The 23,307-nt window shown below is 34.8% G+C and overlaps 2 protein-coding genes across 2 annotated transcripts; both read right to left on the bottom strand.

The window, feature by feature from the left end:
• LOC105177252 (structural maintenance of chromosomes protein 4) lies at positions 1,611–12,158 on the bottom strand. The gene is made up of 28 exons (XM_011100325.2): positions 11,763–12,158; positions 11,526–11,615; positions 11,033–11,134; positions 10,769–10,945; positions 10,539–10,669; positions 10,053–10,131; positions 9,820–9,977; positions 9,666–9,741; positions 9,379–9,507; positions 9,097–9,241; positions 8,306–8,436; positions 7,478–7,630; positions 7,204–7,393; positions 6,592–6,725; positions 5,745–5,903; positions 5,087–5,395; positions 4,835–5,011; positions 4,491–4,574; positions 4,189–4,398; positions 3,982–4,071; positions 3,782–3,903; positions 3,496–3,651; positions 3,250–3,357; positions 3,100–3,160; positions 2,530–2,664; positions 2,315–2,402; positions 2,132–2,204; positions 1,611–2,042 (listed from the first exon to the last, which is right to left on the bottom strand). The coding sequence occupies exons 1-28, from the start codon at positions 11,913–11,915 to the stop codon at positions 1,922–1,924; spliced, it is 3,741 nt and encodes a 1,246-aa protein (XP_011098627.1). The 5' UTR covers positions 11,916–12,158; the 3' UTR covers positions 1,611–1,921.
• On the bottom strand, positions 12,805–14,128 carry LOC105177251 (gibberellin-regulated protein 4-like). The gene is made up of 4 exons (XM_011100324.2): positions 13,965–14,128; positions 13,828–13,863; positions 13,713–13,746; positions 12,805–13,355 (listed from the first exon to the last, which is right to left on the bottom strand). Exons 1-4 carry the CDS (start codon positions 14,031–14,033, stop codon positions 13,174–13,176), a joined length of 321 nt encoding a protein of 106 aa, XP_011098626.1. The 5' UTR covers positions 14,034–14,128; the 3' UTR covers positions 12,805–13,173.

Genomic DNA, 23,307 nt, shown 5'->3' with positions numbered 1-23,307 from the left:
ATAATTATTGGAACATCACAATAAAAAAAATGCATAGAAATTGATGCAGTACAGAAATCTATCATGCTTGGATAATACTGTATAAACCATAGCAATGGCCTCAATAATTCATAGGTCAAATAAGGCCAACGATAAATAATAACTCTGTAATTGTCATGATTTTATAGTGATTTAATCTTTTTATTTAAGCTAAAACATCCCTAATTATGTGATTTTATTGCATATTCAGCAAAAAAGGAAGATATGAGGCAAAGATGGTGAAAATCAAGCTAAAATCGAAATTGAAGGCATCAAAAAGAAAAAAAAAGGAGATTACAAGGAAATTTCTGTAGAATTGACTAAGCGTGCCCACGCTTAGTGAAATGGTCAATTTGGAATAAGGATGAATACGAGTAATTTCCGCAAAAGATAAAGGAACGAAGTGTTCAAGTTTAGAAAGATTCTTTAAAGCTTATCTCTTGCGATTTATTTACCTTTTTAGAATTTATCATGTATCTACCCCCTATGTCTAAATTCGTAGGAGACTTTTATTATAAATAGGGGGGTCTTTTCAATTGAAGGCGTTATCAGTTTTTAATTGGAACTCTATAGAATTCTTTGTTCATCCTTTCTCTTTTATTTTTATTTTTATTTTATAATCGGAATTAATGGAATTCCACTTTTTAGTGTGTTCTTCCATTAACATATCCGGCTAAACTCCTTATTTTCTGGTTAAGGTATGGTGATTGCTTGATTCGTAATATGTTGTGAGATCTAATTTGTTTTCTTTATACTTGTTATATGAATATTCATGCTATTCTCTGTGCTGTTATTACAAACGTCTGATATTTGAATAACGTGGTCAGTTGTTCACTATTAAGAAGGTTTGCTTAGCTAATTAGACTTTATAAATCCGTGTAATTATTTATTTAGCTCAATGCTTAGTGGCAACGTAGCATGATTAATTATGTCATAGTAATTAGTTATGTTATGGGGAATTCATGATCTAGTTTAAACGAATTGTCCTCGTAGGAGTTTGTTTATTAGAATCAGGCCTTTCTAATTCTTAATACTGTTAATAGATTAAATCTTATGGACGTTCCCAACGGTCGTACCTTGGCTGACGAAAAAGTAAGGAAAGGTGAGGTTGTTAGGTCGTACCAACACTATAACTGATTTATTCGTTTATACATGTGTTATTCTTGCATCAATGATCAACCCACAAGAATCAAGCATGATCCGAGCCTTAATCGGAAAATCTCTCTCTTGTATCTTTGTCAGGTAATTTCAATTATTTTCTAGTTTATTTTGTTTTTAATTATTTCTTTTTATCATCAAATCTCCCCCCATTATTTTCTATTTCTCTTAAAGAAATCAACTTAAAGTCAGTGTCTGTGGATTCGACCCTACTCCCACTTTTACAAGTGTTGTACGAATTATTTTTGATGGTCTTGACACCCATCAATAAATAAATCAGAACTTGGAGTTAACAAAGAAAATATGAACACAAGAGGCAGAGACCACCTGTTATCCTATTAGACGCTTACAATTCAGCATTAACATATCTGGGCAACAGTAGTATCATCTGCGTACAAATATGAACCTTTTTAACTTAAAATGCCAGGCACCAATAACAACTTGTTCCTCCTCAACATGAACAGTTACAAAACATTGGAGAAGTTGTTTGAACTGAACAAAGTTAAGGCAATCGATATATTCATTAGCGAATTGACTGGATTACACGAAAGATCATTGGTTATCAAGACATTCTCTGATCTCAACACATCCACTAGAGAATAATTAGGCAGGAATCAACCTACCAAACAAACTTACATATCTATTTTCTTAAATACACAAGACCCGTCAGAGATTAAACATGATACTGAATTCACATTCTTTCGAACAATTTCATATGATACAGCAGCAACAGTAAGCAGAAAGCTTACGACGCCTGCTCACAAACCACAAAGCTCCCAGGGTTGATAGTTATACTCTTGGTGCAGTTGTCAGTTTTATAGATTCCCACAAGTCGATCAGCCAACTCAAACATGTTATTCCGGAGGCTGCATATTGAACAAGCAAATAGCATAAATATCTCAAACATGTACAACATATGCAAAGTCTCATAAAAAGATGGTTGCTCAAAGTCCACCTTATAATAATGAACTGTGCATCCTTAGTACGGTCTTTTACATAATGCCCTACAATTGAGACATTCTTGAAATCTGCAACACAAGTGAAAAACGTAGGAAATGCCACAAGGATGGAACTCTGTGCAGCTGCACTGAAGGTTAAATTGCAATAAACAACTAAACTAAATTCCACAAGTGCAAACCTAAAGCAGCATCAATCTCATCCATCACATAAAGTGGAGTTGGTTTGTAGTGATGGAGGGCAAACACCAGTGCTAATGAGCTCAGTGTCTGAAATATCAAATCCAGAAAGAGAAGTGAAGACAACATAACCAAGTCAGATGCTGCTAAGATTTTGTGTCAAAGTAAATGCTGCTGGTGACAAAGAAGCTATCAAGTAAGATGTTCTTGTTAATACCTTTTCGCCTCCTGACAAGTTGGCAATATTCTTCCAGCTCTTTTTGGGTGGCCTGACACTGAAGACAACACCTTCAGAGAAGGGATCCAAGGAGTCTACCAACTCGAGCTCCGCATCACCTCCCAGTGTAATCATCTACAATGTGAAAGACATTGCACCAGTACAGTGGCAAACAATGAGTTTTCAACAGTCACATAATTTCAGCCAAAAGTATACGAAAGAAAAGTAGAAGAGAAGCAAAACATAAGAAAGAAAACTAAATGAAATATCAGAATAGGTTAACAAACATCAAGTACCGAGCTTAAAACATCAAAACTACAATTTAGCAAGATATTTTATATATAGCTAGAAAGGGCAACACCTCACATTGGCCCGACAAACAAAAAGTTAGCAATCCAGCTAGATAATGGTGACATCTAGCATTGTACTCTACCCAACAAACAAAAATTTAGCAATCCCAATAGCCTGAATGGACCCAATAATCTAATGCCAATAAGAAAATGAAATGTCTACAAGCAGATAACACCAGCTAAAGTCGGTAGAAAGATTCAGATAACTGTCTTATCCAACCTGATACATCTCTTTCAGTTTCAATGAAATTGTGTTAAAACCAGCCATGAATTCATCTAACCTGAAAACATTGGACATTATATAATATTATTAGATCTCAGAGGGTGAAGATAAGGAAGTATACTATAAAATAGAACACCAAAGATGCACCTTCTCTTCCTCCATTCGTCATATTGCTTCTTTACATCATCACGCTGTTGAGTAATTAAGTTAAGATCAGTAACTCGCTCATTGTACAAGCTCACTTTTTTCCGGTACCTAATAAAATACTTATATTAGTATCTAAAAAAATAAGATAAATATTAATATTAGTTCAGAAACATCCAAAGAGGTGTATAAATATGCCCTTATATATACTAAAAGCATGTATGTATAAATCATCCAAAAACTGCATACTCTGAGATTGAGTCAAGATTTGGGTTCATGTCTTTCAGTTGAGCTTCAAGAAGTGCCACCATCTCAAGAGCCCTCTTAAGGTCACATGTTTCACCAAGAGTTACATCTGTTAATACTGTTTGAAGCTTCTCTGGATCCACCAAATCCTTGTGAATCCTATTCCAAATAAAAGGTGTGCAACAGCAGTATGCAGAGGTGAGATTTTATCACAGAGATAGTATAAAAGAGGACTCATGATCTAAAGAGTCTTTGAGTAAGGATGCTTTAGTCACGAGAAAATGCTTACTGCTCCATGTGCTTTGAGAGAGCAACTTGTAGATCATCAAGCTTTTTCTTGTAAGCTTTCCCCTTGATTTCCACCTCTTTACAGGCTTTCCGCTTATCTTGTAACTTGTACTCCGCATCTACCTGCAACATTAGTTGTATTTGCTTTCTAGTAGATATAATAAGCAAAAAAAGATGAAAAAAGAGATTAGTGAATCAGACCTCAGATGTCCGCAACTCATCCACAATTTTCTTGAGTTTTTCATAGTCAGATTTAGCTTGATCCAGTACATTTTTGTGTTGATCAATTAACTACAGTTACAAGAAATACATGGTTATTAACTTAAGCAAGTAATTTATATGTTTTACATAAACAGCCTACCCAATATAAATATCAATTTGCCGATGAGTAGAAACATGGGCACTAACCTCCTGCGTTTTCTTATAATTCTCCTGAACGGTAAAAGCTTTCTGTTCAATTTCTTTGAAGGTGGAACCTAATTTCTCCTTTTCCCCCATAAGCCGTTCTTTCTCATTTCTGGACTCTTCGATCCCCTTTGTCAGTTTCTTGATTGTCTTCTGACCTGTTTCTATTTGAACTTTGCGGCGGTTAATCTCGGTGCTATTTTTGTCAATATCCTGACAAATGATCAGATAAGCAGGGAGAAGTGTTTATTCATGAAATTCAATACATAATCAACCTCTTCTTTGTGAATGTCACTTATACTTACAGATTGAATTTTGTTAACTTTAGACTTCTGGTTTTTCAGTCTTTCTCCGCCAGCATTTTCAATTTTATTCTGAAGCCCCAAAGCCTACAAAAATAACAGCAGTTGATGTGAAACAGTATATTCTCCATCCATTTTTGAGATAAGTTAGCAAACAGCATCACTGAGTTCCATAAAGAAGTTCTAAGCAACTATGTCGTGAAAGAAGACATCATATCCAGACTTCTAAAAAGCAAATGCAAATGCCAAATCAGACAATGAAATAATGATAATAAGAGGTATCAGTATGCAACTTATGGGACACATGAGACTTTCTAGCCAGGGAAAAGGTGTCAAAATAAAACAACCTTCTCCTTCAGCTGTTTTGACCCTTGCATAAGCCTATCGATTTCTTTCTCCTCAGCAGAAATGATGTTTCCTAGTTCCTTTAGCCTATCCACCTCATCCTTCAGTGGTTCTGATGCTGCCTTCAGAGAATCTAGTTGTTTTTCTAGGTCACTTGATAGCAACTTTAGGCTGTCTACCTGTCATGAAAAAATGTTTAATTGAATGACTATACATAGCATATGAATGGCAAAAACAATAATCTTAACAATCACCTCCTTTTGGCTTTTCACGAGCTCCATCTCCAGGGATGAAATTGCTTTTTCTGAATCCCGATAATGCTTCACTGCATCGGCCAATTTCTTCCGTATGTTACTTAGGCTTTCAACCAAATCAGATAGCTCCTTTTCAGCATTTGCCATAGCTTCTCCAGAGACACTGGCAGCACGAATAGACGTCCCCATTTTACCTCCACGTGGCTTACCTCCCCCACCAGTCATAGTACCAGACTTTTCAAAAAGAGCACCGTCAAGTGTCACAACACGCCAGAATTCCTTCTTTCCACCATAAGCAATGCGAGTTGCCTATCAAAATAGTCATGAGTCAAGATATGCAGCACTACAGGAAGCATGCACAGCTTATACACTTAAGTGAAATTTAATTACAACCATCTCGAAATTTGAAGGAAAAGAGTTTTATCAAGCACGTAGCAATAGCAGAGGTGTCCTGTCTGAACATGTGAGGTTTCATGGGTCTCAACTCTCAACGTTAATTTCTTGCTGTAGGTATCTCGAAGATCAAATAGCATCATGAACAGTATTATCCAAGATTCGGACTATATGAACAGTTTGGTTCAAAGCCAACAAATTGCACTCTTCATTTCTGCTTTAACAAGAAAAGTCAATAAGCACAACTTGTAATGCAAGAAGCTACCTGATCAATATTTTCAGCGAGAATTGTGTTCCCTAGGGCAGCAAAAAAGGCAAGTTTCATTCTCTCATCCTGGACCTTGATCAAATCAAATAGGCGAGGAACACCTTCTGGTGTAACAATCGTCTCCTTTAATCGAGGTACATGATGGGCTTGTTTCTCCTGCAAGGATCAGAAACAACTTTTTAAGCTCACAAGGAAAAGGTTTTCCTGCATTCTTCTAAACTACACAGCAAGAGAAATTGTTTATTTGATTAGACTGGAAATCTGACATTAAAGACAATACTTAGAGAAATTTAAATTTCACTAATTGAGTTCAGATTTAATAATGTTATTGCAAAACGTGCTGCTATACTTTATAATTGCGTTTTAAAAAGTGCTCCTTTGATGAACTCCAATCGTAACTCACTATCTTATAACTTTCGTAGGGTTCTTGCTAGCCATCCTTTCTGAAGCACAATTGTCAAGCAGGAAAACGTGCATCTGCTAAACTTAAAACTTGTAATAAGCCTCAAGCAGGAAACTATGATGAAAATTTGAAATTGACCGCACTCAAAAACATGCATTATGCTGAAGTGCAAAATCATAGAGGAAACATCTCAAATTGATTAATCATATAATGACACTATTCAAGGATTCTTGTGATTTTAATTGGACGATATTTCGAGGTTAAACCATCAAAAGAAACTTATATCCCTTTTATGTCACTGAGGGTAACCCCGAAAAGGTTATCTACCATTTTGTTTACCTAAATACTGCTAAAATCAGTCATCAAAATTTATTCTGCTCGGTCATAGCAATTGACAACACCAATGGACTCCAAAAACACTGAAACAGGTAAAGTATCTACCAGAATCATGAAAGTAGCAACACCAAGGTTTTGGGTACGAAGCAACTCAACACATGCTTGTGCTGCAGCCGTTGTTTCCACAACAATATAATCAAGTCCCGGACACGCGGTGGATATTGCAGTATCGTATTTTGCTGCAGGGAAAATTTAAGGGTGATTAGTTAAATACAAGAGACCAAATTGAACTAATTAGTGCAATATCAAAATACACACACCATTAATCAATGGCATAAGCAAAAGAAAAATATGGTACTTCACATTCAGATTACCATTTAACTTTTGTGAACTAAGCTAAGAGCAAACTAGATGGCTGCAGGTTAGAAATGGTAAAGCAACCTCTTCCCAAAGGTATGCCAAAGATTCCTAAAGCGTGAATTAATTCTTCAGTAATACATATTACAAGGAAAGACACCCCCCGAGGACAATTAGAGCCAAGATAGATCCAGAGGAGCACAACAAAAAAATTGAACACCACTCAAATCGAAGAGTTGCAATATTGTGCAGGCATATACTCATCAACCATGCATCCCGTTTTATGTATTTAGAGAATGCTTACATTCCCTGAAATAGTGGCAATTCTCCGAATCAATAATGAAGTAGAGGTATGCTCACCATCAATGGCTCCTAAGTCTCCCATCCTGCCATAAATTCCAGGTATAAGATTTGATTCCTTAGCTTGAAGTATTGCTTTTAAGACAGATCCCTGGTTCTTCTCAGATTCCATAACCGATAAAAGCTCGGCAACCTTTTGTCTAGCAGCCTGTTCTAGAGGAATCTGCCTCTCTTGTTCTTCAAGGCATGTCTGCAATTGCCCAAGCAGCTCAGAGAACTTCATCAATAAAACACAAGAAGTCATGAAAGCAACAGAACTACCGTAATAGCTTACTTGCTCCATTTTATGAGCTTCAGATGCTTCAAGTTTGAGCTTCTCTAGCTTATTTTGGATATCCTTTAAACTTGAGGTCTTTGTCTCAATTCTTTTATGTGTTTCATTAATTTGTCTATGCGCATCTTCATAAGCAGCCCGACCTGCTTCATGCTGTAATATGGATGTTAACATTCAGTAAGGAATTAAGGATGTCTAAGGAAAACCAGCTATTAAATGCAAGTAGTTCAAGATTGCTCAACACGTTTGTATTTTTAGTAGGACATGGAGAAAGGATCAGAATCAGTGCACTAATTTAAGATCAATGATCTGTCAATCAGACATCTATGGCTAACTGAAAAAAGTTAGCACTATTTTTCCACCCTCCACCTAGTGACTAAGAAAAGAAAATGAAGGACATCTCAACAAGGTCGGTGGAGACAATGATATTCAGTCAGCCTGAGCACACTTAAAAAACACATTAGTGTTACCCAAAGCATGATCGCATTATAGATACAAATAAATAGGGCCAAGAACAAGGCCAATAGATTCTTTGAATTACTGTAAATCAGGAAGTTAAGCACATAGATAAGTTGAGTCCAATGAGGAGGACGCCATGGTCTTATCAGAAAATGACTGAAAGCTTTGGCCTAAATCATCTGGAATAGAAAGCTAGGCAACGAGAGAGGAAGAGACAGCGAGAGAGAGAGAGAGAGAGAGAGAGAGAACACCAATTTAAAAAAAGTTGTTCCATGACAACATCTCAAAAAGCTGATGAGTACCTAGGCAGTAAATGGTTGTGATATCCACCAACAATCCGTACAAAGACCATTAATTTACAAACCCCACCTTTTCAATTAAAAGTTTTTTCTCAGTTGAAGCAACTTCCAGTTTTCCTCTGTGTTCAATCAATTGCTTTTCCCATGGTTCTAGTTTAGTACGAACATCAGCAAGCTCGCTTCGGAAAACTTCTGTTTCAGCTGTTTGAAACAAAATGAGCAAAATAAAAAGTTAATTATATATCAATAGGAAGCCTGACGAACATAGTACTGATGGCCATCGCATGAAAAAGTAGAAACATTTTATCAAAAGGGCAGCCAGGTAAACATACTTTGACATATTCAATAGTACTGATGGCCAACCTCTACGCTTGGAATTGATAGCACTTGGTAATGATGCTGATTTAATACACTCGTGAACATGGGGATTCATAACATGCTCAAATATGAATGGAATGAAGACTTGAAGAAAATGAACAATGAGTATGTCAGGCCAACGCCTGAATACCAGGAGATTGCAAAACCTCAAGTGCTCATCAGGAAAATAGTGAAATGCAATTGGAACTTCCTTTAAATAGTGCTCAAATTTTATCCATATATAAATTGAATGTTCTCAAGGACAAAATAATAAAATAAGATATGACTTCTTCCCATAACCAAGTCTGTATTACATGGCCTTAGTTGTATGTCTGTTAATAAATGTCTGGAAGGCAAGAGGAACAATATAATATCAAGAGCAATTCTATAGCACATGATGTAAAATAGGATGCACAACAAGAGGAAAAATATGCATTTCAAAATAAATCTAAAGCTCTGGAATCCATTAGGAAATATGATTAACAGTTTTAAGTAAAAAGCCACCTTTAGAATTTTCTTTAATTTCTTCCAAGATTTTCTCTTCATCCACTAAAAGTTTCTGTAGCTTGGGAATGTCTTCCTCAAGGCGAGGAATCAAATTTGTGGACTCTTCACACTCTTTGGTCAGATCAGCAATTTTGGTTGAATCCTAAAGTGATGAGTAAGGAGGAATTGTGTCACGGAAAGAATGTTGAGAAAGTTGTGTCAAGGAAAGAATGTTGAGAAAGTAAGAATTTAAGTAAATTGAGAATGATATCACTTAAAATAGAATATGACTTCTCATACCTTTTCAAGTTTATCATCAAGCTTTTTAATCTTTTGCTTCAAATGCTTAAAATCTTCTCGATGCTTCAAATCCTGCCTTTCAAATTCCTTAAACTCATCCTTGCAGCGCCTGAGATCACTATCCAGTTCCTAAGATTTCCCAAAAATAAAAATTATCAAATAAAGCCTTTTCTAGGTTTAGCAAATTTTCAAGAATTTGTTTAAAGCAATTGATTGAAAAACTCACATTCGTATTTAAGGGCATAGAAATCAATAAAAGCTCCACGTATAGAAAGACAAAGCCAAACCTCTTGTCTCTTCATATACTTCACATGCAAAGCTTCAAGTTCTTTCAATGTTTTGGTATTTTCTTGAATTTTTTCCCTGTAAGATAAAGCCAACAGTAATTCAGCAGAAGTCTAAATGCCTGTCCAAGATTTATACAAATTATAATAGAACCACCTTTCAATGTTTACATTTGCTTCTAGGCTTGAGACGGTTGCCTGCAGTTCTGCCATCTCAGTAACATTATTTTCAGAAGCTAGCTTGGTAGCTTTCTCTTGCCATTTCAACAAGGACAATTCTTTAAGCATGTAATCTTCTGCTTCATTCTTGACACCCTGGTCAAATTAGCAATATAAATGTAAAAATGCTAAAGCACACAACAAGCCCTGCAAGCTACGGTAAAACCTTACCTCCAGGCTCTCTCTTTCTTTCTCAGCTAACTTAACCATTTGAACCACACCAGACCTCTTTTCATTAAGCGCTTCTAACCTAAGCGGTTAAAAGAATTAGAGAACATTCGAACTGCTAATATTGACTGACTTCCAGCAGGACAGTGAATAAAAGTGGTCCCATAAGTTCAGGAAACAACATCAGGATACCGTGGCAAACAAGTGATTAGATTTAAATATTATGTGCATGCTATAGAATGGTGAAATTTTAGCAACTGAATAATGGTATTCAATAAGTTCATTCTGGCCGTGTTACACATAAAATTGATTTGTTATGAAATATAAACTACTATCCACAACAAAAGATTTCCTCAAACCTTTTGCAGAAACCTTACAAGTGCAATTCCGACAGTAGATTTATTTGCATTTTCCTTAGTAGAAATTGATTAATTTTGTCCATGTGCAGAATGCAACATGTGGCTCTCCACGATGAAGCTCGTAACTTACTCTTTAAATGATTCATCAATCTTCTCTACATATTTGTTTGTTCCAATTATATCCTCAAGATACTCAAGAAATCCTTCATCATGGGGGCCCTGTGCCTTTGGCTTCATTAGTGATATTTGCTCCACTTCACCCTGCAGAAATAAAAAACTTTAGTGTCCAAACCACATATACAACAGAAATATGATTACCATGTATATTCTGAACCAGCGCCAAAAAAAGATGGTTCAGACCTGAAGAATCAAAAAGCGGTTGTTATCCAAGTCGACACCTTTCCCTCTCAACAACTTGGTGACCTCTGTAAAATTACTAGCTCTATCGTTGATATAATACTTAGAGGAGTTATCCCGAAATGCCACACGTGTAATCACAAAATCACTTCCAGGGACAACTTCATAAGCCCCATCATCCTACAAGAAAGCAGAAGTTAGCAATATACTACTGGAAACCACCTCCATACAAGGAAACACATTATTGTGCTAATAAAGACAATATACCAAATCAATAATCTCCTGAAAGTGAACCGAAACACCAGCACTGTCTAAATTCTGATGGTTGGTGGAGTTGTGTATAAGCTCGGACACTTTATTCAGTCGCATCTGCATGTTTAGTGAATTCAGACCAAATCATTATTTTTCTGATCGAATGAAAGTGGCATAGATAAAGTTCACTGGTCTAATTACAGGAAAAGAAAAGTTCTCACTTGGCACAAAAAGTTAGAAGAAACAAGAAAAAAGAAACGGAAGAAATACATTATTATTAGGAGAGAACGGTTTCAAGTTTGAATAGAAGATGGGTAAAAAAAAAAAAGTTGCGCTTCTACTGGAACATCATGACTTGAAATTACAGGAATAAAGATCAAACGAATGTAAAGCAAGCATAGCTATTTATGTAGAACAAAACAAAAAGAAAAGGAGTAACGAATAAAAGTTTTCAAATTTGAATTTTCCAAGAAAAAAATTGTAGTAGAACCTGCAGCGAAAATTTTACCTGTTTGGCTCGTTTCCCGAACACAAAGAGCATTGCATCGATGACGTTGCTCTTCCCACTTCCATTGGGACCGACCACCGCCGAGAAACTCTAAACATAAAACACGAAGTGGTCTAAGAACGAAGCATTAAGTCCAAGGGATCAACTAGAATTGCGATCCTTACGGTCCTTCCCTCCAGCATCATACTTCACAAATCGAAAGAATTTTAAGAAAAAACTAGAAAATAAAACCCTAACCTTGTGAAAAGGGCCAACACGCTGTTCGCCCGCATAAGATTTAAAATTCCTCATCACCATCTCTTTGATAAATAGCCTAGGAGCTCGGGACGCCGGAGGAGTGGAGTCGGTCATTGGATCGTCGGTGGGCGTCGAGTCCATCTGTATCCCCATCAGTTTAGACTCACAATCTTGAAAAGAAAAATAGAGGAGCGAAGAGTTGGGGGGAGGGGGGGTGTCTTCACTCAAACTCAACTGGGGGGTTTCTTGATCTTTCCTTATTACACACACTTGAGAATGCGGCCTCCTACTACTCTCAACGGTAAAAAAGCAAGCATCTCAGAGGAATCAGGTTCCGTAGGAGAGAACTTTAAACGGCCGAAATACTTGAGCGGGAAATTGAATTTTCGCTGCGATTTTAAAAAAGGGTCGTTAGCTTTTTATTTTTAATTATAATAAATCTCTTAGGCCCTGAGTTCGGAAAACGGGCTCAGGCCCAACTTTTAATTTTTAATAATAGACTGCTTTTTATAGTCCAAAAACGTTTTTGGGCTTACATTATACCACAAGATTATTCGGACAACGTCTACTACAGCCCATGTTCTGCTGCCTAATAATATCTTTATTATTTATGACATTACATTCTTATTTTTAATGCAATAAGCAAACAAAATAGCTCATTTCATGATGCGAAAATTTGTGATTTCGCTGCCACTTTAATTTTTTCCTTTATATGCAACTTTATAGAAAAGTTGAAAGCTGCAGCATTGAGCAATCAAACTTGGTCTTTTTCTTTAATCTTTTCCCGTTTCCAGATACATATGCTTTCCGCCTTTCCTTTCCGTTGTGTCTTTGAAACTGTGGTCTCTTAAGATATTTCTTGCAAACAATGAAAACGTATGTTCCACCCACTAAATCACGTACCTTTTTTGCGGAATAAAGGGAATTAGAAGGGTTGTTGCCCTGTATTAATGTGTGGCGTAGAAGGGCAAACACGTTTGCAGTAGTACGTACATGGAGAGAATTGAATTAAATGTCTTGGTAGTAAATGTGGAATGTACGGTGTCCGAAGCAGTAGAGTTGATAATTTAGGAAGGACGTCGCACTTGCAGCTCACTAAATTCGACCGCAATGTTTGGTTACAGATGTTGGCAGAATGGGGGGTTCTCATAATTCAGGATTCATAAATAGAATAGGCTGCACTGCAGCCAACTCACATTTAAGACAATCCCTCCTCCGCCTTAATGGAGTGGCATACTCCTAGTACAGCTTACAGTACTACTGGCCGAACAGCAAACACGTCGTAAAAACGAAATACAGATGTCTCATTAGTTAATCAGAAGTAGCTAGTGCCTAGTGCAACAATTAAAACTATAAATATATATGTTGATATATAATAGTAGTTATGATGATGATGATGATGATGATTGATTCAAGGGCACTTGGGGCCTCCTTCCTTGGTCTTCCAGTTGTTGTAGCAAGGGCAAACCGCTTTGTTTCCATAAAAGCCCGGGGGCACACAAAGGCACTTTCTGCAGCACTTTTGACAGAAGAACATGCAGGGCTTGTGGTACTGTGTCTTGCTGCATCTTCTCGAGCATTGTGAGGGGCACTCTGGTCATTTCAATTCCACAAAGCAAAATGTATCAGTAATCAGTCGCCCCCTCCCACCCACACTTTTTTGACTGGTAGTCAAAGAATACACATATATACACTGTGCACCGGCGATGTGTATACAAATTCCTGACACTGGTCAAACCATCCTTGACTACTGTGGGTGTGGGGATCCATCTCAAGACCAAGTTTGTGCAAACCATATTCCTCATTTTCACACAACTTCTCAACAGTCACAACATCAAGTTCAAATGGGATACATTCCATGCAATAATATGAGGAGAGAAATCATGTACGTACAATGTGGGATGAGCATCAAGAAATCTAACAAACACAAAACATTTAAACACTACTTACGGAAGCTCTTGAGGCTGCCAGGACCATATCGGCTCTGCAATTCACAAAGAAAAACAAAAGATGAAACACATTCTAACAAGAAAAAGTAAGAAATACACTACCAATAAACTCCAACCTTGTTTGACAGATAGCTCTCCTCAGATGCCATGGCCTAATATAACAAAGCAGCACAAGAAAGATGAGTGTTAAAAACTTCACACCGAATCATCACATCACTGAATGTCAAGAAAACAAATGTTGGACACTACTCACGGTCACGGGTATCTGCAGCATGGAAATGGCGAGAAGTGCAACAAATACAAGCGCAAAGAACTTAGCCATGATCTTTAGGCAAAGAGCAAAAATCCCTCGAGTGTTAGAAAAAGTAGCACAAGAATGAAAAAGGGGTTTTTGCTTTGGAGATGAGAAATGCTTGTGTGAGGTGGGGGCTATATATAAATAAATAGAGGTTACTATGGTTGGGTGGGGGACATCAACTTTTTACTGGTCTTGATTTGTAATTTGTAGGCCCCACCTGGCTTAATTATGTCAACCATTCGCCAGTGGCTGATGGTTGTATCACACCCACACCCACACCCTCAGATTTTCACATGCTTCACAGTCGCTACGTATCTTGCTGCATTATTGTTCGTAATCTTCTTCTTTCTTCCTTTTTCTAATTCTGTACAAGAGAGGGACAGAACAGAAGTTTATCAGGCTGATGATGGAGATTGGAAAACTATTTACAGGCACGCACGATTTTAGCTGCTGATGAAGATCTCTGGTGAATTAAACGCATTTTAATTATGAAATAGGTTCCAGCATTGCACCGACTTTACTATTAAGGAATACAACATCGGTGATGTGTGATGATGCGTTGGATGTCTGAAGGGCTTTTAAGGCAATTACAACAAGAAACAAGTGTTGGTGCATTAATTATTCTATACATCAGAATAGCCCGCCCACTTCTGTTTGCTTCAATACTTTGCCGCTTTAGATCCCCATATTTACAATTTGAGGGTCTCCATTTTTTAAACAGCGATGGTTGGAATATTTTGAGTTTATTAATTTATTTCAATCCGTGAAAACTACATGATGGGGGTATTACCCTATTTCTGAGGGGAAGGGAAGGGCAAATGTCTTTATTTGGAGTGAAAATAACCAAAAAATCTTGAAGATCCGTGCATAACCGCCCGAGTCGGACTACAAGAACCCAGCCCAATTCGAAACCCTTCACTCGCAGTCGGATGACCCGCTTGCCACTAATAGAGGATATCAGGATGCTAACACGTGGCTTATGTTGAAAAATGAAAGATTGTGCCGTGAAAAATCAGAGAAAGCGAAATTCGCTACTACCGTGGTGCAAATAGTATAAATCGATCACTCCCCAAGATTAACATAGTTATTACTTTCTTACACGCGCACTCGTGGAAAAAAGTTTGGAACAACGAACAAAAATAACACTAGAGCTAGAAGAGAAGAAGAGGCTCTCGATTTTTTTTTGTGTGAAAAATAAAATGAACTCAAGCCTATTTATAGAACCATGTCTAAGTTGTTGAAACAAATGGGACTCTATCCCACCCTCACATAATGCAACAGATATATTTGTATTTAGCATAAAAATTGGAGTTGTTTGTTAAATAAGCAAAAAACAAGGCTAAGAGGGCAAGTGACTTGGTCACTATTAGTTATTCCCAACAATCCCCACAAATGACTAATGTAGAAAAAGAATATGATTTATGAGTGAAGGATTAAATATACTTAAGCATTAATATCTTTCGATTGAATTAATGCGTAGTGAAGTGAGGCAATCAATTTGGCTAACGAGAGTGATATGACTCTTGAACTTTCGATAGCTCAAATTAAGACCCCCCACAATCATGTATGAATTCCTTAATGTTCGTTGTTCCGCGATAAAGTTCCAAGCGCTATTAATGACCATGCGCTTATACCTTGGGTTCTAATGTGTACTCTACAAAGAACTTTCATTTTTCTTTCATAGAATGCGGCCCACCTCCACACTCATCCAGATAGCTTTATCAAGTCTATAGACCACTCAACTATGATGCTATCTTTCTAAACAAAGTCAGAGTTACCCATCAAGTCCTTATGAAAATCAGCCAAACACAAGGCTATGGATTTATATGGTCAATACCATATTTCATCAATCGAGGGATTTTAACCCCATTGCTCTCGAAGACTCAAAGATAATTCTCCTGGTTAGTCCTTTCGTGAGAGGATCTGACAAGTTCCTCTTGGACCTCACATAATCCAAGGAGATTATTTCATTTTTTAGGAGTTCTTATACTGTTTCATGTCTGATACAAATATGTCTCCTTTTGCCATTGTAAGCATAGTTCTTGATTGAGGTTGGAGGGTCTTAGTTGAGGTCGGTTCTTATTTCTTCTCAAGACCCACTTCAATCTCTAGGGAAGCATTGCGAGGTCGAGACCTACTGTTCCAGAGGCGGCATAATTCTTCCAAATCACTACATAAGGTAACAATCTACATTCTCCGATACATTAAATATTAAATGTGTATACGTTTTAATAATTTAAATTATTGTTTATAATAAGATAATCATATAACATTTAATATGATATTAAAATCAAGGAAAACAAAATAGCATCATCAGTTCGGATTTCGTTCGACAATTATTGATGAGAACAAAATCATTTGTAGATTCATGTAAGTGAACTATATATATCAGTCCAAGAGACACTAAATTATAGTAAAAAACAATGGTTAAAGAAGTATTGCAGTGTGAGCGTGTGAAAAAGCAAACACAAAGATAATCAAAGAGCATGTGGGGCGTTAGTTAGGGAAGTTGAGGGCAGGGCCCAATTCAGCATTAAAGTCAAAGTGGGTGAAAATCTTCAAACTAGACAAAAAATAGTAATATATATATGTGTTCAAAATACAAAGAAAAAATGATATTTGAATGAAAGGTTTGAATCGGGGAAGCAAAAAGTAGAGTGAGGGGGAGGCGGGACAGTACATGTGGTGAGCACATGAAGGAGAGTTTGGACAAAAGTGCGCGACCTGCGCTGTAAAACCATATCCTCTTCCCATCCAATTCCTGGTCTAAACGTACATTTAAGTACGCGCATCTTCATTCTCAATGTCGTCCTGATCCAAGTTTTGATTAATTTCAGGCACCGATTATTTCATGTGTTAGAGAATGTTACAGAGATTGTATTTTATATTTATACTATATAAAAAGAAAATAGTTTTTTTCTCTCACTAATGATGATTATGATACTGCAACATCAATCATACCCCAAAAGTTGATTTTCTTTTTTTCTTTGTTGTTTTCTTTTTTTCTTTTTTTCTCTTTTCAGAAATATAATTAATGGTTTATATATTTTTTTTATTCATAATATAATTTAAAAATATAAAATATTATTTATTATATGTATGCAAAAACAACGTGCCGCGTGGGCAGGCTAGTAATTAATACTAATTCTCATGTCGCAATTTATTTGAGTCCTGAATGATTTAATTCTCGTGTCGTATTTTATTTGAGTCCTGGATGGTCTTTCGTTATCAAATTTTCGTAACATTCAATTGTGGGCTACATTTTTTATTATCAAATTGAGCCCAAATCAAAGTGTTATGTTATGAGCAATGAACTGGGCCACAAAGTTCACTTAATAGTCTCTTACACGAAATATACTTGTACAAAGACCCAATATCCCCTGTACCTAAATAGAACAGTCCAATGTGTAACTGTCACAGGACACCATTACATTTCGGCCTTATGTTCAAACGTACTTCAACGATTGAATGTTGACAAATACTTATTAGTTGTATTTACTTTCATATTTGCCTTTTAAAATCAAAACCAATGAACACGGTGCAAATTCATTTCCTCAAAAACCAACATTCAACTACAACATTAATACTGCATTTGGATTGGTAAATTCAAAATTAGGAATTTCTGAATCCCGAATGATAATTTCTTTAAATAAATATTAAAAATTATTTCTCATACCTTAGTACTGAATTTGAATTACATTCTGTGAAATATTCATAAATTTCAAATTTATTTAAGAATAATTGTAGTGCTCCTTTATGATGTTTGGTATAATCACACTTAAAATTTTCGTTGTTTGAAAAATTACATCTAGCATTCCTAATGTTTATTCTGCTTAACAAATAAGTCCTTCATTAGTCAAAATTCTCCCATTGACTTATTACAAATTAAATATATTTTTATTTTTATCAAATTATTTTTATATAATCTTCATACGTTAATACATATATAGAGATATATCATTATCTTTACAGGATAGTTTGGTAGTTGTTAAGCACGAAACACGGGTAATAAAAGTGTAAACCTAACCATGGTTTGCAGTGTCGGGCCCAATTTCGGCATTATTTCAAGAATTCACTGTGAAGTATTATCGTAATGTTGATTCTATCATAGATCCACTTTTGATTTTATGGGCCTAATTAGGTTGAAATCGTAGGAAAATAAAAGGAGGCGAATGAAGATTAACGTGCATTAGATGACAAATATTACTTCACATCACAAAGATAACAGCCGTTAGGTATGGCGAGCTTAATCAAACAAGTTATTAGTGTCTGCCGTCAAATCGGTAGGGATGAGAGATAATGACAAATAATCCCACCAAAGGACATGCAATGTCTATTCCTTCCGAAATTTAATTATTTGAAACTAATCACACTAATAAAACAATTTTTAACAAGACATATCTATGCTATTAAGAATCATCATTTAAATTAACTACAATATTATCATTACTAAAATTTTATAATCTTTTATCATAATTTTATTTTTAAAATAAGATTTTGTATTGTACAAACATTTAAAATATTTTATAAGACGCATGAATTTATAAAAAATATTTTAAATAAATTTAATGAAATATCTTGAAACAAGAATATCAACTAAAAAGGTTGAATTTACAATCTTACATGTAGGAGAGAATTTTAAGCTTGACATGCTAGAATAATAATAATTATTATGTCTTAAAATAAAATAGTGAGACTTTTGGTTGGAAGGAAGAAGACAAATTTTTAAATGGAAAACAAAAGTTAAAAGTTTTAATTGAATATTAAATGGCAGGCCATGGTAGCAAGTTATGGGTTTAGATGTGGTGTGGATTGGTAATCCGGTTCTGTAATGGTGGGTCCTGCACGTCTCTTTGTAACTAGTATTTTCATTATTACTTGGTGTTAGTCCCATACCGTGTTTCTAACAAGTTATAGATTGGAATAAAGTGCTGATCATAATTTCTCTTTTTTCTTTTTCATCCATATAACGTGCTTTGTCTTGCTTGTCAAGATTTTCCTTCTTCTTTGAAATTCTTAAAATTACTTATTCTTTTAGGTATTAACTTACACTCTATCTATTCAAATACACTCTAATTTACTAAAATTTTATCAAAGTGGAATCAAGATAATATATAATTTAAAATTCGAATATAATCCGTACTGTTTTTTTCCTTAATATTACTCCCGTATTTGATCCAGATGATTAAATTGCCCTTCAGGAAGCATTGAAACGAACTTATAATGTAGGGATCCATATTTTTTTATGTTTTATATTAGGACTGGATCGAATCTGATTATGATTACATCATTTTATGTCAGAACCATCTAATGCATTACAATCTACGATCTATAACTGCTCACGTCATTTTTATGTGACCAGTCCCAATAAACCTAACCTATAACGAAAGTGTTTGCAAATGTCAAAAACAAGCACTTATCATCTTATTGTCAAGAAAATAGTACTTTTTATTTTATAATTTTTGTTTCTAAATTATTTAAATTAAATTGATATAAACCAAAAGTTATAAGCGACACTTTACCCATTTCTTCAACTTATTGATAAAATTGCATATATTAAACTATATTACCTAACACTCAAACTTAAAAAAAAGAAAAAATAATTTTAACTTTTATATTTAAAAAATCCTCTAAAAACATATTGCAAACAGCAGATAAATACATCAAACACACAATTGTAAAATATTATGGTATTCACATGTCTAATGTACTACCTTGTATGGTGGATCAATGTTTATGGAGCAGTAGACAGAAGATTTGAGAAGGGAGCAATTAAGATTAGAGATGAGTGGAACTTAGGAAATTCTGCTCCCAACTCAAAAACATTTATGGTATATATATATACAGCCCATGCTCATTGCTCCCACACAGATTAATCTCCTTTACTATGTTTTATTTGAAGTAATCAACAATAACTCTCTTATTTTCTCTGGGTTTGTAGCATTAACTATTGGTAGTGTGCATTATCTGAGACACACAACTACCCCCCCCTGAGAGGCAGAAACAGACGTGATTTCACAGAAAAACAATTATTGCTGCGGAGGAGGGAGCGTTGGGGGTCATTCACAAAATTGACAGTGATCCACACCTGGTCAAAAAAGCTAGTTTCCAAGTACACAAACCAACCTTAGCCATCATGCAATATTACCTACACCTTTTATAAAAATCTATTTCATTCTACTACATACCATATATACTAACTAGTACTAATACTTGCGCCACTAACTCTGCCATTCATCTCATTTTTATTACAATATTATTATTTTTTATTTCACAACCTTAATTTTACGTAAGATTTAACTTATTCGCTGTTATTAAATATCTAGTTTTATTCTTTTATGTGGGCAGATATTCTACGTTAATAGCTGATGAAGAGTTTGAGAAATAAAACATTACTTAACAATTAAGTCCAATTTTCAAACTCATACGGACTGTCGTGAAGTCAAGTTGACCAGTCTTGGGTTGGAGTTGACATGATTGATTTGATGAGCAGATTAAAAAACCTGTACTCTACTGTACTGTGCTCCAATATTTGCAAAAACGTATGTTGTGATCAATAATTAGCGCTTACGCGAGTTTCAATAGCGCGTTCCTTTAAGGATTACTGGAGGCATACAGTAGTCACACATATTTCCAAGAGTAAAACCTGAGCAGCAGCTCCATGATTGGCCTGGGTCGATGATCTCATCAAATCTCCTCTAATGTCCTAACGGCTACTTTTTCATCACTTTCGTACCACTCCTATGCACCCGATGATGCCTCTCGTTAGTTTAATTAATGTGCTGAAATTAAAATTTTATTTTACACCAAAATACCAAACCCAATATCTGATAGGAAATTTTTTCAAAATTTATATATTCAATTTTGCAATTAGATTAATTGAATCGACTCAAATATAAAGTTAATTTATATATAAAATCGAATTTATAATGTTTGGAAAAATGATAGCACATCATTACCATTTTTACATGTTTCTTTTCTCTATTCTTAAAGATTTCGACCATGTTTTAATTATTTATCAAGTCTAATTAATAATTTCGATTTGGTATTTGTTATTGCAATTTGACATACCAAATTTCCCTTAAATGGATTAGATTAAAAAAAAAAACCCCCACTATCCTACTGATTATAAAAATTGTAAACTTATTAATTAATCAGGTTTTATAACTTAATATCGTGTGGCTATGTATATGAAGAATATATACATAATACCATATAGTTGTACGTATATTTTCAGTATTTCTATATAAAAAATAAATAAATAATTGGAGCAGGGTAGTAGCAGAGATGTGAATGGGTGGTCTCAGCGGTTTTCCACCTTTAGTTGCAGAATAAAATAAAGGTTATGAATTATTAGTCTTTAGTAGTACTGTTGATATATTCTAATTCCATTCGCAAAGACCTATATGTATGTATATATGTATATATATACCTACCTACCTATTTCTTAATACTCATCCCCTCCTACTTCTATATGTGTAATTACTTTATTCTAAAGTTAAAAAAATAATTGTGGGAAAAGGCATATCTTATCCAGGCTAATGAATTTGTTATAATACGAGATTAATGATGGGACGTGGCAGTGAATGAGGAGGTGGTTGAGAATAATAGAAATATACGTGTTGGGGCATCAGGGTTATTTTAGAACACGTGGCTCTGTATCCTTTTTATAAGACTTAAACGCAGTTATTTAACTTAATTGAGATAAACAGGTAGGGTTTGCATGCACTACACTCCAAAACATCATACCATTTTTTATTAATGTATTCGCAACCAAATATATTATTTTATTTGGACAAAACGCTCAACGTCTCAAAATTCCATGGAATCCGACAAAAGTGCTTTTAGATTTAGGGATGTAGCTGATGGTCCTCATGAATAATCTTCGAATATGACATATTTGCCCCTATTCATTCTTCCCCTTTCCGTTTTTTTTTTTTTTAATTTTCAAAAACTATTATTATAGATAAGTATATACCATATTAATAAAAAAATAATTAATATCCCTCATTTTTTCTTTTGAATTTAGATTGTTACTTTTTTCCGTATATAAATTAGTTAATTGTGATATTAAAATGTTAAACATATGGAATTTTACAGTTACATAAATTAATTTAAATTGAGGGTAATAGGGAGAAAAAATGGAATTGAAATGAATGAAAAATACTGGAAAGGAGGTAAGAAATGAAAAATGTAGTGAAGTTGGGGGGCGAAATGGGAAATGATGCATGGAGAAAGATGAAAAGTAGGACGCAGGAAAATGGGAAATGAGAATAGTAAAGAAAAGTAAGGTAGAGTGTTAAAGTCGGTGAGTGAGTGTGAGTGTGAGTGTGAGGGGCCTTTGACAAATTAAGGTGGGGTTCAGTAAATGCTGCAGACCTGACCTGCACACCACAACTTCAACCTCCCCTTATTTATATGTTTTTCTTTACCTCAATCTCCCTACAAACAATTCTCACGCCATCTTTCTACTATTTTTTTTTTTTAAATATACAACAATCAATTAATGTTAATTAAAATAAATAAATTATAATTATATTTATTGGATATTAATGATTACAATAATCATATTTTTAATTAATAATATCACATAAAATAAAATTTAATCAGCACCTACTATTACAATATAAACAATGCACACACTATTTAGTATAAACAATGTTTCACGCATAAGATGTATTTGGAATCCATAACCTCAACTTGACCAACTGAGTTAGGCCTCATTGGACACATCACCTTCTACTTAACTCCCTCTTTCGGTGGCAATCGTGTATAATTCAATTGACGAAATTAAAATATTATAATTTTAGGGTTATGAATTCAAACTTAATAAGTAGGTGTTATTATATTTTAATAATAATTATTAATTAGATATAATCCCCCTTTATTTACTGCCAAAATGTTCCGTACGATTAGTGGTTAAAAATCCATAATTTCCCATTTAAATGTAATGAATTCCAATTTAATTTAGTTGTCAAAAATGAGTTCCACTGTCATGTATTTTGGTGTATATCTATTTAAATAGTAATTATTGATGTATTATAATAATTATTATTTAATTATATATATTTAATAGTGATGATTTTACGTATATTAATTATAATTGATTAAAAAAAATTATGATATAATTTTTTGATGGAGGTTAATTCATATAAAATTTTTATTTATTCAAGGAATTTTAAAGAAAAGTAAAACCGGTTTTTGTAGGGTGGGTACGTTCATAAGTCCCCATTGATGAAATACCGGTCTGTATGTATGTGTTTATGCAGGATCATCTAATTAATTTTGTCTGTTTGTG

Source organism: Sesamum indicum, linkage group LG15, assembly GCF_000512975.1.
Source record: "Sesamum indicum cultivar Zhongzhi No. 13 linkage group LG15, S_indicum_v1.0, whole genome shotgun sequence".
NCBI classification, from domain to species: domain Eukaryota; kingdom Viridiplantae; phylum Streptophyta; class Magnoliopsida; order Lamiales; family Pedaliaceae; genus Sesamum; species Sesamum indicum.
The sequence above is the reverse complement of the archived record's forward strand: the minus strand, read 5'-3'. Positions and strand labels throughout refer to the sequence as shown.